The sequence below is a fragment of the Peromyscus leucopus genome, chromosome 2, assembly GCF_004664715.2.
Source record: "Peromyscus leucopus breed LL Stock chromosome 2, UCI_PerLeu_2.1, whole genome shotgun sequence".
Lineage (NCBI taxonomy): Eukaryota > Metazoa > Chordata > Mammalia > Rodentia > Cricetidae > Peromyscus > Peromyscus leucopus.
The window spans coordinates 21106325-21120051 of NC_051064.1; the positions used below are offsets into that span (position 1 = coordinate 21106325).

General features: G+C 45.1%; 1 protein-coding gene across 17 annotated transcripts in view; it reads left to right on the forward strand.

The window, feature by feature from the left end:
* Positions 1-13727, forward strand: part of Asph (aspartate beta-hydroxylase) — a 340882-nt gene that overhangs the window by 61842 nt on the left and 265313 nt on the right. For all 17 annotated transcript variants that reach the window (XM_037202420.1, XM_037202409.1, XM_037202410.1 and 14 more), the window contains 2 exons: positions 9245-9337; positions 11908-11982. In XM_037202420.1, coding sequence (XP_037058315.1) covers positions 9245-9337; positions 11908-11982 — 168 coding nt within the window. The remainder of the gene's footprint in view (positions 1-9244; positions 9338-11907; positions 11983-13727) is intronic.

A 13727-nucleotide genomic window follows, 5' to 3' on the forward strand; every position in this document is an offset into this window, starting at 1 on the left:
ACAAACAAACAAAAATAATAGTAAATAAAACTAACTTGATGACAGAATAAAAAATACTATCAAGAAGATTTTAATTTTTAAAATTAATTTACTTTTTTCTATGAAGAGCTTAGAAATAAGACACTTTTTGGCCTAGTTCAAAGGTACTAAAACTGAATATGAGTAAACGTAAATGTTTTCTGAACAAACATTTCTTTTCTTTCTTAAAAGCCAGCAGCTTTTGCTACTTTTGAACACCTAAACATTAAGCTGTGAGAAATCACAGCTCACACAAGTGAATCACAACAAAGGAGACTTTCTAGACACACACCGAGATCTCTATTATATTCTTGGGCTAAACACTAGGCCCAAAGAATTTCAGAGTGTGATGACTTGATTCTCTGTGTTGGTAGTCAGGATCTTGTGTTTTTGTTTTTTGTTTTGTTTTCATCAAATAGCAAAGCACATACACACAAAACCAGGGAGTCTGTGGCCCTTTTGACTGTAGCTTCAGGTCGATGGATTCCACAGTTCAGATCTGTGGTAAGAGAGTCTTCCTACTTCTGTTTCCAAAATCTTGGCCCTGCAGATTTGGCCTATTTTATTTCTTGTAAAATACAAGCACATGGCAGATAAGGAGACTTCAACAGTCCTGAGAGACATTGTCTTAGTTTTCTGTGGGGTTCTGGAGGAACAGACTCCTTAGGAGAATCTGCTAAACATTTTTTGTGAACTACTTCATTAAATATGAATTTGGGGTGGGGCATGATTGAGTGACAGAAAGCTTTTTAACATATTCCCTCATGAAGTGGCCTCTGGGACACCTGAGAACTTGCCAGGATAAGTGAAATAGGAAACCTACTCATGCGTTACAGTTACAGGGCCTTCAAAGCATAACCTGATGCTAGATCTTTCTGTTGAGATAGGTAATTTAATTAAAGAAATTACTTCCAAGCAATTAAATGATGTTTTCCCTACAAGTGATTCCTCCCACTCCTTGCTGGAGAAGGGCAAATCATTTAATGGAGGCATTTTTATTAATTTTACTTTGGTTTTGAAGTTCAGTGGTAAGGGGGTATAAAGTATGGAAATAATAAGTTCTAGGCAATGAGGGAGTTTTGGAAACATGACCAGCATAAGCAGGTGAGCATTGCTTGTACTTGGGGGTGTGTGTGTGTGTGTGCTGTGAGCTGTTTCCGATCTAGATTTAGAAATACTTCTTCCTCTGGACAGCAGCACTCAAGAATTGAAGGAGCTCACAGCAGTGGAGGTCACAGGACAAGCGGATTATAGCACCCTGTAGAAAGACTGAAGCGTTACGCAACGCTTTCCTTTTGGGGGATGTTTGGGAGTTGGGACTTGGTTCATCCTCCCTTTCTCTGCTCTCCTCTGCCAGTCTTTCCTTTCCCTCCAGGATGCACACGGTTACACTGAATTTCCTTGCCATGCCGTCTGATCCAGTGTATTAGCACCCAGAGTTCAGCTGAGAAGCACAGGTCAGCCAAAACCCACGCTAAGCCTTGGTGGTGAGAGCGACCTTCAGTTCTGTTCCCCTCTCAGGCTCACTCTGCTGCTGTTCACCTGGTCATTGCTTTTCATCATATCGCTGTCTGAGTATAATTAAAATCCTCAGGCTACCCTCGAAAGAAGTCAGCAAAAACTAACCTATGATTCTACAAAGCTGGCAGCCATAAGAGTTTTGGGGAAACACTTGAAAAATCAAAACTAAATGTCTACGTTTTTGTCACATCCCTAACATTTTACATTTTCTGAGATAATGCTATAAATTAAAGGAGAGGACATTATTTCATTAACTTTATCTTAACCTTGGGGATCACTTACATTTGAGGAACAGATATCCTTAAAGATTGCTTTATAGAAATGATTTCAGGCATGTCAGTTTCTCAGAATCTTTTCCCCCTTATCTAACATCCAGATGACATTTTCCCCAAGCATTGCAGCATTGACACTTGGCCTGCCGGTGGTGTCCTCGGTGAATTTCATTAGGTCTAAAGTCACCTGTAATCATTTTTTTTTTTCATTTTACTTTGTGGTTATTTTCCGTTGTCTAATCAAACACAAACCAGTAAGCATAACTGCTTGTATTACTCTGCAGAGCTGAGTGAATTCTAGAAGTTCACAGAGAACCTGCTTTGTTAGGATCTCCTTTCCTCGTAGATTTTTACCCTCAGCTGACTGATGGCTGTGAGCATAAGAATCCCCTTTAGGTGTTTCCACTCAACAAGAGAAAGGCAATACACAAGAATGATTTTATTATTAAGTTAACTGTAGTCACTTTCCATATGCTGGGTGGGTCTTCTTATCTATTTGGTCATCTGTTAATATTCTCAGAGTTGGTGCCGTGGATTAAATTTACCATAATCTGCATGTTGACCGTGGTCGTTTTTCTTACTTGTTGGTTGGTTGTGGCCCCAGTGTCAGGGTGGCTGTGAGACCCCCTGGAGGCTGCACATGTGTGAGCAGTGTCAGGGTGGCTGTGAGACCCACTGGAGGCTGCACATGCGTGAGCAGCCGACGCTCTCGGCTCCTCAGGTATTTCTCGGCAGAGCACTGATGATTGGTGGACCCCCGGAATCCAGTGAGGGGCTCAAGTGAGAGGCGTGGGAGCAATGGCTGCCATTCTGCCTTCTGTCAACAGACTGAGAGACAAGTGCCTCCATCAAGAGTTCAGCTGGATCCATATTTTCTCCTGAGCTCAAGAGGGGAAGAGAAAATACTAATGAATGCCACATGTGTAAGGCCTGAGAATGTTCAGCTCTCTACATGCTGTAACTGCAGTAAGGAAACAGGGTTTGAAAGAAGAATAGTCAAGTGAAGTAAATTATCCCAGTTGTATGGTACCGTGGAGACCTCCGGTCAGCCGTGTAGAAAAGAATCTAAGTTTTGTACCCAGAACACATTTTTCCACCACGCAACGTTATACACATTAGGGGTTGTCAATGAAAACAGAGTCAATCACTGACGCCTGGTTAGGCATGGGTCAGTTACTGTGTTACCATGAAAAGGCTATTCGTTACTGTTCTTCAGGAATTGGGAGCATATTTGGGCGTTTGCTGTTACTTAGAAAAGTTCTCCTGGATTCTCTTGGTGATGTGGTAAGTCCATTCCAGGTAGCTTACATAGACGGAAAGCTTTCATGTCTCATACCACTGTGAGGTCACGAGTATGAGCTTGGGTGGATGTTCTAGATCTAGCTCCTAAAACCTTGGGCCTCTGTGCCCATCTCTGGCCCCTTCCTGATTATTGTTTTCCTTCTCAGACAGGATCATGTGTACTTCCAGTCAGGTGAATTATTATGGATGGGGGCTAGGATTGTCGCAGTTGATGAGACCTGTCCTGTGTACGGTGCCCACTGTTATAGCGTGGGTGAAGGGACACTAGTTCCTGGGAAGGAAATTCCTCGAAGGGAAGCAGGCGAGGCTCTCGGCAGGCCATGATCCCACACCGCCCTTCCAGGGCGGACAAGCGGCAGGCTCTGGTTGGTTTCCAGTCCTTGCCTCCTTCCTTCTTTGCCTCTGCCTCAATACAGAGAGTTGAGCAGCACTGGCCAGAGTGGACATTTTACTGTAAGAAGCCATCGGACAGAGATCCCGTCTCACCCTTGACTTGCAGCACTTTAGACAGTGGAAGACTATAAGAGAATGTCAGTGCAATGACAAGTACAACCAAGTTGTGTGTTTCAATTTTCCCCTGCTCTAGTCAAAGGGAACATTTTTATTCTTAGGAAACTGAAGGGTGAGTATTATATGGCAGACATATTTTCACAAACATTTCTTTCTTTGTTTTTCAAGGTATGGGGGATTGAATGCAGGGCCTTACACGTGCTTGACAAAGGCTAGTCCTTAGTTCTTTCTGTTCTTATTTGGGACAGAATCTCACTAAGTTACCTTGTTGGCCGTCACCTTCACTGTGCCTCAGGCTGGCCTTGATTTTGCAGCCTTCTGATCTAACCTTAACCTGAGATGATGGCGTGTGCCGCTACCCCAGCCATCATGGAAAACCAGAGAGAAGATCCTCAGTACACTGCAGTCACATATCCTCACCCTTTCATTTTGTCCAAGGACATAACCACATGCACTTGAGTTTTAATTTTGATTTAGTTCATTTTTTTTTCATAGATACACTTTCTGCAAAAGCTTTACATTTGTGAGCTCTATTTAAATAAAGCTTTTGTTTTTGTGGTAGTGGTATTCTCTAACCACCCACTGAAGGACAGCTGCGGCAGCACTTCCGGCTCAGCTCACTGACTCACTCATCACACACTCCCAGGAATCTGCAGTGTGGCGGAGCCTGGAGCCTTGGGTGGGTGGAGTCCGCATAGTGAAATGCTGTGCAGTCAGGAAGGGCTGGGATAGACAGCTACGGCTCTGCTCCTGTGGCTCCTGTTCCCTCTGCTGAGAAGGCCCCCTGTGGGACCCCGGGGCAGCGTGCCACAGCCACCATGTCCAGCACCTGCTTCCTCCTTGCTCTCAGACTGATTCACACAGCACCTGGCCAGTAACCAGCAGCCTCTAGCCAGGGTTTGCTTGCTGAATAAGGGAATATACACAGAAGGGGAGCTGAAAATTGTTAGGTATTTTAACATCATTGGAGACTTCGAGAAAAGTGTTAGTTTTTAAAAAAGGAAAACCAAGCAAATTCTCCAGTAACTGCATTTTTTAGTTGTTCCTATTATTGTGTGCAAAGGGTAGGGTAGATTTCTTTTTTGAATAAGTGAAAAAGTAAATTGGTGCAAAAAGCCACAATTTTACTGGGTTTAAGTGATCTGTCTTTACAAATCTTAAGGGATGCTATTTTTCCGTTTTCTTGTGTGTCTGGGACCAGTTGCTAGAGGTGAGATCCAAGTGCACCCCCACTTAATTCAGGCATCAGAGCTCCTCCACACTGGGTGGTTGCCTCTCCTTTAGTTCCATGATGCTTTCCTTGATGTTAAGAGAGTCCCCTCTGTCCAAGCCTTGTGGAGTCTCTTTCTGGTCCTGAATTCATGCTGTTAGGAACCTTTTTGTGACATGCATTTCCTCTTTCTGAATTTTGTCTATCCCGGGTCTAGTAAAGATCCCTTGAATAAGAGATCCCCTATTTTTTTTTTTTTTTTTTTTTAAATCAGGAATAGCTTTTGGTTCTGGTGGCCTGAGAATCTTCCTTAGTTCTGAAACCATTGGTGTACTGACTAAAATGCATGTTTACTGATTATACAAGGCAGAAACAAGGAGAAAATCTAGCATGGTTGATTAGTATGTGTGCTGTTTTGGAGTATTGAGTTCTCAGAATATCTGTCAGGTATGGTGCTGGTCAGCCTTGTTCTTGGGATGTATTGATTTATACTGTTAGGACATCGGCATGTGGGGCAGCCGCTGTCTGTGCACCGACTCTTCACAAGTCACCTTAGCTGGAGGGACCTGGAGGGTAAGATCAGAATTTCCATCAGCTTCTATGCCATAGTGTTAGTAAACTGAAGACTGAATATACTTTTTAAATGTATGTAGTATCTCTGTTGTGTTAAGGTGTGGTTAGCGATAACCCAGAGGTGACGGGAAGTGTGCAGGAGGAAGTGTCCCATTTCCATAAGGGACTTGAGCGTCTGTGGCTTTTGGTATCGTAGAGGTCCTAGGTCTAATTCTTCTCGATCCTGAGGGGCAGTGTGATTCTTAGGGAAGGTGATTCCTTCGACTTGGACCCAAGAGACATAGTGTCTTAGGGCATTTGCTGTGTTTAAACCCTGCCTTCCTTCCCTGTCCCATGACTCAAGCTTCTAAGCTTGCTCTTCTGTTGCCTGAGGATTGCAGTGTAGCTCCTGGCCCTGACCTCTGACCTTTGGAAGTCCATTGAGATCTGGTCGCTGAGCCTTCCCCTGACATTGCCCTCTTACCCACATCTGCTCACCCCTAACCTCAACAGTTTCTGTTTCCTGTGTTTCCACTTGTCCCTTCTCCTGGAGGACTTGCACTGCACACACACACACACACACACACACACTCCCGGAGGGCTTGCACTGCACACACTCTCCCAGAGGGCTTGCACTGCACACACTCTCCCAGAGGGCTTGTACTACACACACTCTCCCGGAGGGCTTGCACTACACACACACTCTCCCGGAGGGCTTGCACTGCACACACACACACACACACACACACACACACACACACACTCTACTGGAGGGCTTACACTGCACACACACACACACACACACACACACACACACACACACACACTCTCCCGGAGGGCTTGCACTACACACACTCTCCTGGAGGGCTTGCACTACACACACACACACACACACACACACACACACACACACACACACACACTCTACTGGAGGGCTTACACTGCACACACACACACACACACACACACACACACACACACACACACACTCTCCCGGAGGGCTTGTATTTCGAACATTCACTTTCTATGGAAGAGTTCTGCACATTAACAACTGATAGATATTTGTTTAATGAATCTACATATGCCATTTGGTAAGTATGAAACTGTTACATGTTTATGGAGATAAATATATTATTTTGTCCTCATTCTGGTTAGATATGGTTGGGCAACAAAGAATAAAGTAGAGTAGGTAAATAATGGGCCCTGGAAAATTGTGTCCAGTCGTCAAGGATGCTATGAATGGTTTAAATGATGGCTTCATTTACTTTTGATGGCTTCTTGCTTTTTTAATTAAAATGAGAGAAACAGTTATTAATAAACATAAATTTCAAAGTTTCCTAACTTGTCTAGTGAGTCTACAGAACAACAGTCAAGGTGTTGTGAGGAAACTCTTCAATCCTGTCTGACCATTGTTACAGCCTGCAACATTCAAACCTGGACAGTGATGGCGCGCAGCTGCAGTGGGGTCCATGTCTGCGGGAGAGTTCCTCAGGACTCACAGCAGGGCGGGCGGTCCGTTTGCTTCTAGATAGCTTGTCTGGAAGAGGCTGGCAGCGGGGAGCGCGCTTGCTGTGGAGGCTAAGGTGGGGGCCGAGAGCGAGCCTGCTTCTGCCGGACTTGTTAAGTGAGAGGCAAATCTTCCCCAAGGCAGTGCGGACTATGGTTTTGTTGTCTGCAGCCATGCAGACTAAACAACAGACTTTAAACGTTCATTGCCATTCCAACCTAACCCTTCGTCATTAGTACTCCTCAGTAAATGAACCCAGCTTTAACAGAAACAGACGAACAAGAACCCTATCCTTTGACGCTGAGTTGGTCACGTGTTGTTTCTGGTTTTGTGAAGCAGAAGATGGAGTCCACAGTGCACAGGGCCAGTGCTTCTCCCTGGGTTGTTAAAGCCATTTCCGTGGGGCTTGTGTTGTTAAATGTTGAAGGTTTATAGGGGCCCAGTGAAGGAGATGTGTATGGTCTTTCACTGCCTCGAAGTTTATAATAAAGCTTATTTGTGCTAATGTCACTTCTGGATATAGCGCTGACCAGCTACAGTAGGTATGGCATTTGATTGGTACTTTGGGTAGAAGTGAGCAGTAGTTTCCTGCTGGATCCTTTTCCTGTCTCTTGTTATATTTTCTGTTTTTCATCCTTTGGATTATAAAGACAAATGACACCTAGTTATGTTACAGAAACTTGGCTCTTTCTTGAACGTGTACTGGTAACTTTCAAACCTTTGCAGCGTTTCTCTCTTTTTCAAATGAAATGGACTTTTCCGAATTTGGTAAGACTGGGCTTTCAGGCAGTTGTATCTGCCATTTGATGGGGACGATTTCATTGCTCAGTGCACAAATGAAGGCCACTTTGAAAGCTAGTGGAGTGTATGTTAGTGAAGAATGAGGAGGTAACCTTTCATCACTCTGAGACACTTCTGAGAATGTAACTGTCCAAGGACACCCGGCACACACCGGTACTGCCCCAGGAGACTACCTATAATACAGAAACGGTGGGCACTGCAGAAGTGGGGACAGCAGGATGGACACACTCCTCCTTCCTCCCCCCCATCCCTGTGCCCACCTCCGGCCCTGCCCCGAGCCTCTGCATTAGCCGGCTAGTCGGGCGGACCCACTGCATGCTCTAGCCCTTCAGCAGGCATTGCTGGAGCAACTGCTGGGGCCAACTGAGTGCAAAGACAAATTCCTGGAGTCTACGGACTAAAGTTATTCGTCACTGATTGAGCACAACTTACGGTTCCTGATAGGCTGTCAGGTGAGAATTGAAAGGGCAGGTTATTTAAATCAGAAAGCAGGATAGTTTCCACCCTATATTTCAAGTGGATGCGAGCTGTTGTAAGGTCTTCATCCCTATCCACACTCTTGGAAAGTGAACTGGTGTGAAATCCGACTTGTAGGGTGTGGTGGTGGTGCGTGGTCTTGTCTGCTGCCTTTGCAGCGTCTGTAAGGTTTCACAAGTGTCGTCAGGCAGTAGAAACAAGAATGGGAGAACCAGGCAGAATAAAGATGTAAAATTCCGTGAGCTGAGATAAGGGAAACATGGACGTTAGCTGTCCAGTGGTGCTTAGGATTCCCAGAATGCGGAGCGCTGGCTTGACCTTTCACCGAGGACCACTGTGCACACACCTTCCCAGAAGCCACACTCCTTCAGTCCTCAGTGAGGGCAGAGGAGCTCGGGGCTCAGCAAACAGAATTGGACCCCTGCTCACACCTTTGCTTCCTAAACAGCTGCACTTAAAGTTTTATCTAATGTTCCACGTGTAAAACATCAAAGCACTAACTTAGTAAGTATGCGGCTTTAAAATCAGTTTTCATGTTAACTTGCTCCTCTGTTCTTTTTTTCCTTGCTTTTTAAACAAGGGACTTTTGGATACATGTGAGCTCCAGAAAACAAAAACAAAAACCAGTATGGTTACTTATAGGTGGTTCTTCAAGAAAATTGTAAATAGTGAGTTCCATGTGATTTATTTAAAACTCTAGTATTCCCAGAGGGATCAAACATTACAGGGAAATTCAAGTCTGGAATGTGCTCAGATTCAGATTCAGATTCAGGCTGAGATTCAGGCGTGTTTTAACGCTTCCTTAGGAAGTACTTATCCTCTTATGTGGAGAGGGGCTTGGACTCAAACGGAATGGAACTTCTTTTGGCAGGTTCAGATGTGGTTATACGTTATTCATGAATGCCCTTTAAAAAGTCAAATAACTGAAGTCCCTTGTGAGTTTTAAACACAGTATGGGAAAGTGTGAATTCCTTGTGCCACTAGTCAAATGTTTGAGAGTTAACTTTCCTGATTTCATATGTAAAAATGATTTTTAAAGAAGCATCAGTTAATACTGTGAATAAAAAAATGCAGGACTTAAAGAAAGATCCCCTTCAGAGAAGACATTCCCACCGGAGGAGGCCAAGCCACCGGCTGAGCTGGAGGAGCAGGCTCCCGAGGGGGCAGGTAAGTGTCACTGAAGACTCCAAGCTCGCCTAGCCGGCAGGTATCCACAGCTAAGCCACCATGTCTCACCCAGTTGTTCACATTGTTTATAAAATGAGCTACAATTTCTTCTTCTGAAATTATAGTAATTTTGTAATGAAAACGTATGCATGGTTGTTTTAATTTTTGTAATCCAGATTCCAAGGGGTCAACGGTTGTGCATTGCCCAAGACCATACAGTTAGGTACAGCAGAAGCCAAGTGTGTCTTGACTCTAGTTCCCCACTCTTCCCACACTACATTCAAAGTAAAAACTGACACAGACTGTACACAACCTAGTCATCATCGGCCGCAAGAATGGACCCAGCAGGGATACTGAGCTCCCATCCTTTTTACATCAGGGTCCTGTCTACACCGAAAGCCTCCCTAGACTTTGTCGTGCTGATTGCCTCCCTGTGGCATCATAGATCAGGTCGTAGTGTTTTCATAAAGGGACTTCGACTCATAGTTTGGAAATGTTGCGGTATTTTAATAAATTGGTGCATAAAATTTTAATCTATTACCACCATTTTCTGCTTGTGGTATGATAATTGTAGATTGCAGTTAGCTTCAGTACTTGTCTTTCTTTGCAGTGCTTAAGAAAATTCATGGTTTCATTGCGCCCTCTATTGGAAGTGCTAGATATGACGTTTATTGGAAATCATTTACAGCCCAAATTGTGCTGATCTATTTGATTTCCTTTGCTTCATTCCTTCAAGGAACAGTATATTAGTCTAAGTTTTATTATTTGTTCATTTCAGAACCCTAGGAGAATTTATTGTTTCCTTTTCACACCTGTGGAATTGGTATATGGCTCCAGAATCCATACTGCTTTTTTGTAAAGGTTTTTAAATTAAATATTTGAATTTGACACTTAATATTTTACTTTGGTACTAAATATTATTTGTAATTTTAAAAAAATCTGGTTTTTAAGTGAGTACTGGATCTGAGATATGCCATGTGCTTCCCATTCTTTGTTGTTAATATGATTCTTTGCAAATTTTTGAGTTACCAGACCCACTGGTTTATTGCTAGCCGTCATTCTCCTCAGTCTTTTGGGAGTGTTTTCAGATTGCATTCTGCTCTCCCAGTCCTTCTCTTGTTGAGACTTTAGTTCTTTTTTCCTTCTCTGGCTCCTTCCATCTGTTTGGCAAGTATAGAACTTCTCTCTCAGTAAAATAAAGCTTTGACTCCCGTCAGCCCCAGCCCCTCTGTTCATGGTAGTAACCACACTTTTGAAAGAACACACTTCGTAGAATCACCCCTTTGCTTTACTTTTTGTTCATGCTTTAACCCGTTGTAGTCTAGCTTCTGCCTCTTCACCATCTCCACGGAAGAAGAAAGACATGTATAGAAGCAGAGATGAAGAGGCAGAGAGTACTGACTGAATTCGGAGCTTGGGCTGGTAACACATGAGTTTGGGAAAGTGTGGGACCTGCTTTGTAGTTCTCAGTCTGTGCCGCTCCGGCTTTCCTGTCTAGGAAGTCAGTGAAGAGCACACCCTACCTCACACTAGAGCTCTTCGTGTGATCCCATTGGATGCTGTTCTCAGCATGCGTGGAATGGGCCCCAGTGAGGAGACTGTCACAAACCCTGGGAGGCAGTGGAAGAAGGGGAGAGGCTAGCGCCTTGTATAATATATCAGGATAGCTATGTGGATCCCCAGAGACACAGAAATAAAAACATCTTTATGCTTTAGAAATGTTTCATTAAGCAATTAGCGTAACACGAGTTAAACATTTTCCCCTGCCTGAATTTATTCTGTCACCGAGGATCTGTACTTTGATGTAGCTCCTGTTCTCGGCATTTCTAACACGCAGCACTGATGATCCCAAGATGAGGTCTAGGTTATGTCAAACCCTCCCAGTGCCCTTGTAGCAACAGCTTCTTTGTTGTGTGACGTTGGGGTACATCTATGTTACAGTCTGATAAGGACAACGGGGTTGTGGAATGTCATCATTAACGTCCACTTTTGTAAGTCCTACTTATCTGAGCCTGGGGGTCTGACTTTCAGACACATGTTTCTGAAGCTGACAGGGTGGGTGTTCCTTATCACTCACGCTTCAGATTGTGGGTCGGCCATCTCTCCTCACTCTGGTCCTTACTCCACCAACGGTGTCTTCGCCTGACTTGTCAGGAGTGCAGGTGCTTATCACCTTGTTTAGTCTGTGTGGAATTCGGTCTTTTCCAGTACCCCTTTTCATGAAACCTTAGTCCTTGCCTTCTTCTAACGTGAATGGCATTTTATGGAAACTGAAAGCATTTGCTCTTAGACCATTTTTTTTTTTTTAAAAGGAAAAACAGTCTATGGTTGAATTAGTTTCTTCTTTAAAAGTCCCTTTGAAAGTATTTACATCTGCTGAGCAATTAAGGCCAATTTTAAGTATCTCCTTGTTTGCCGAAGTAGGGGAGCAAATGGCATATGGAAATGGAAAAAATACACAGCTCTTAGCCAAGTGCGTTCATCTTGCTATGTGTGCAAATGCCATATCTAACTTGGAATTTCCCATTAATACTTGAGTGTTATTTTGTTATGTTTTGTAATTATTTTAGAAGTCCAGAATGCTGAAGATGAAGTAAAAGAACAAATTCAGTCTCTTCTCCAGGAATCAGTACACACAGAATATGGTATGATTTTAATTCTGTTTCGCACAAGTTACTAAAATAGTTCAGTTTCTATAACTCCATTCAGAGTAATTATAGATCAACTACTATTGGGGGGGGGGACACACTGGACATGCTTTTCAAAATCCCACCTCACTGTGGAGGAGTTTTATGAACATATTTACTTTTAAAATCATAGGAATAAGTGAACATAAATAATTCAAAGCTGCTGTTCCATCAGGAATAAATAGGAGAGTAGAGTGGAGAGACCCACACAGGCCAGTGAGCCTGGGGGGTCAGAACAGGGACCAACACAGGCCAGTGAGCCTTGGGGGTCAGAACAGGGACCCACACAGGCCAGTGAGCCTGGGGGGTCAGAACAGCGACCCACACAGGCCAGTGAGCCTGGGGGGTCAGAACAGCAACCCACACAGGCCAGTGAGCCTGGGGGGTCAGAACAGGGACCCACACAGGCCAGTGAGCCTGGGGGGTCAGAACAGCGACCCACACAGGCCAGTGAGCCTGGGGGGTCAGAACAGGGACCCACACAGGCCAATGAGCCTGGGCAGTCAGAACAGGGACCCACACAGGCCAGTGAGCCTGGGGGGTCAGAACAGGGACCCACACAGGCCAGTGAGCCTGGGGGGTCAGAACAGGGACCCACAGAGGCCAGTGAGCCTGGCTGCTTGTCTTATCACGGTCCTCTGCCTTCATGAGCCGTCCTCCATCCTGAGGAGGGGTGCTTCACCCTCAGGAAGTGTCTTAACCTTCAAGAGTAACCTTCTACCTTTAGCTCTTCAGCCGTCAGGAATGGTCCTGACCCACCGGAACGATCTTTCTTTCTCACAGTTTTCTTCATGTTTGATGGTTACCCAAGCAAAACATGAGGAACAGTTTTACAGGTCATGCTGTCAAAGAGACCAGAAAGTAACCTCCCAGCGCTTGGCTCTGGTTTCTTGTGGTGCGTTCTGTGTAGAGAATATTGAATGATAATCGAGCCTTTGGCGTGCCAGAATTTCATAGGGATACTCCTAGAAAGACCTCCTGATAAAAGCGCGCAGCATGACCCCAGAATGTAACTTGTGTCAGGGGTGGGAAGGGGCAGGACATTGGTACCCTGGCATCCTGTTGTCTTAGTGAGATCTGAGGAAAGCCTAAAGGGAAGAAGCATTACCTCATGAAAATAACACAGTTTGACTGGACGCTGCTGGTGGCTGCTGGGAATGTAGGAAGGGTTGCCCCTATAATTCTTGGCAGGCTACGTCACTTGGAATTCGTTTCTCCCCATAGCACACACAGGCTGCAGGTCTCCCTGCCCCACCCCTGTAACCCACACAGGCTGCAGGTCTCCCTGCCCCACCCCTGTAACCCACACAGGCTGCAGGTCTCCCCCCACCCCTGTAACCCACACAGGCTGCAGGTCTCCCTCCTCACCCCTGTAACCCACACAGGCTGCAGGTCTCCCTGCCCCACCCCTGTAACCCACACAGGCTGCAGGTCTCCCTCCTCACCCCTGTAACCCACACAGGCTGCAGGTCTCCCTCCTCACCCCTGTAACCCACACAGGCTGCAGGTCTCCCTCCTCACCCCTGTAACCCACACAGGCTGCAGGTCTCCCTCACCCCTGTAACCCACACAGGCTGCAGGTCTCCCTCACCCCTGTAACCCACACAGGCTGCAGGTCTCCCTGCCCCACCCCTGTAACCCAGCACAAGCACAGGGAAGATGAAATCTAAGTACTGAATTTGATGTGATAAGCTGAGGACTGC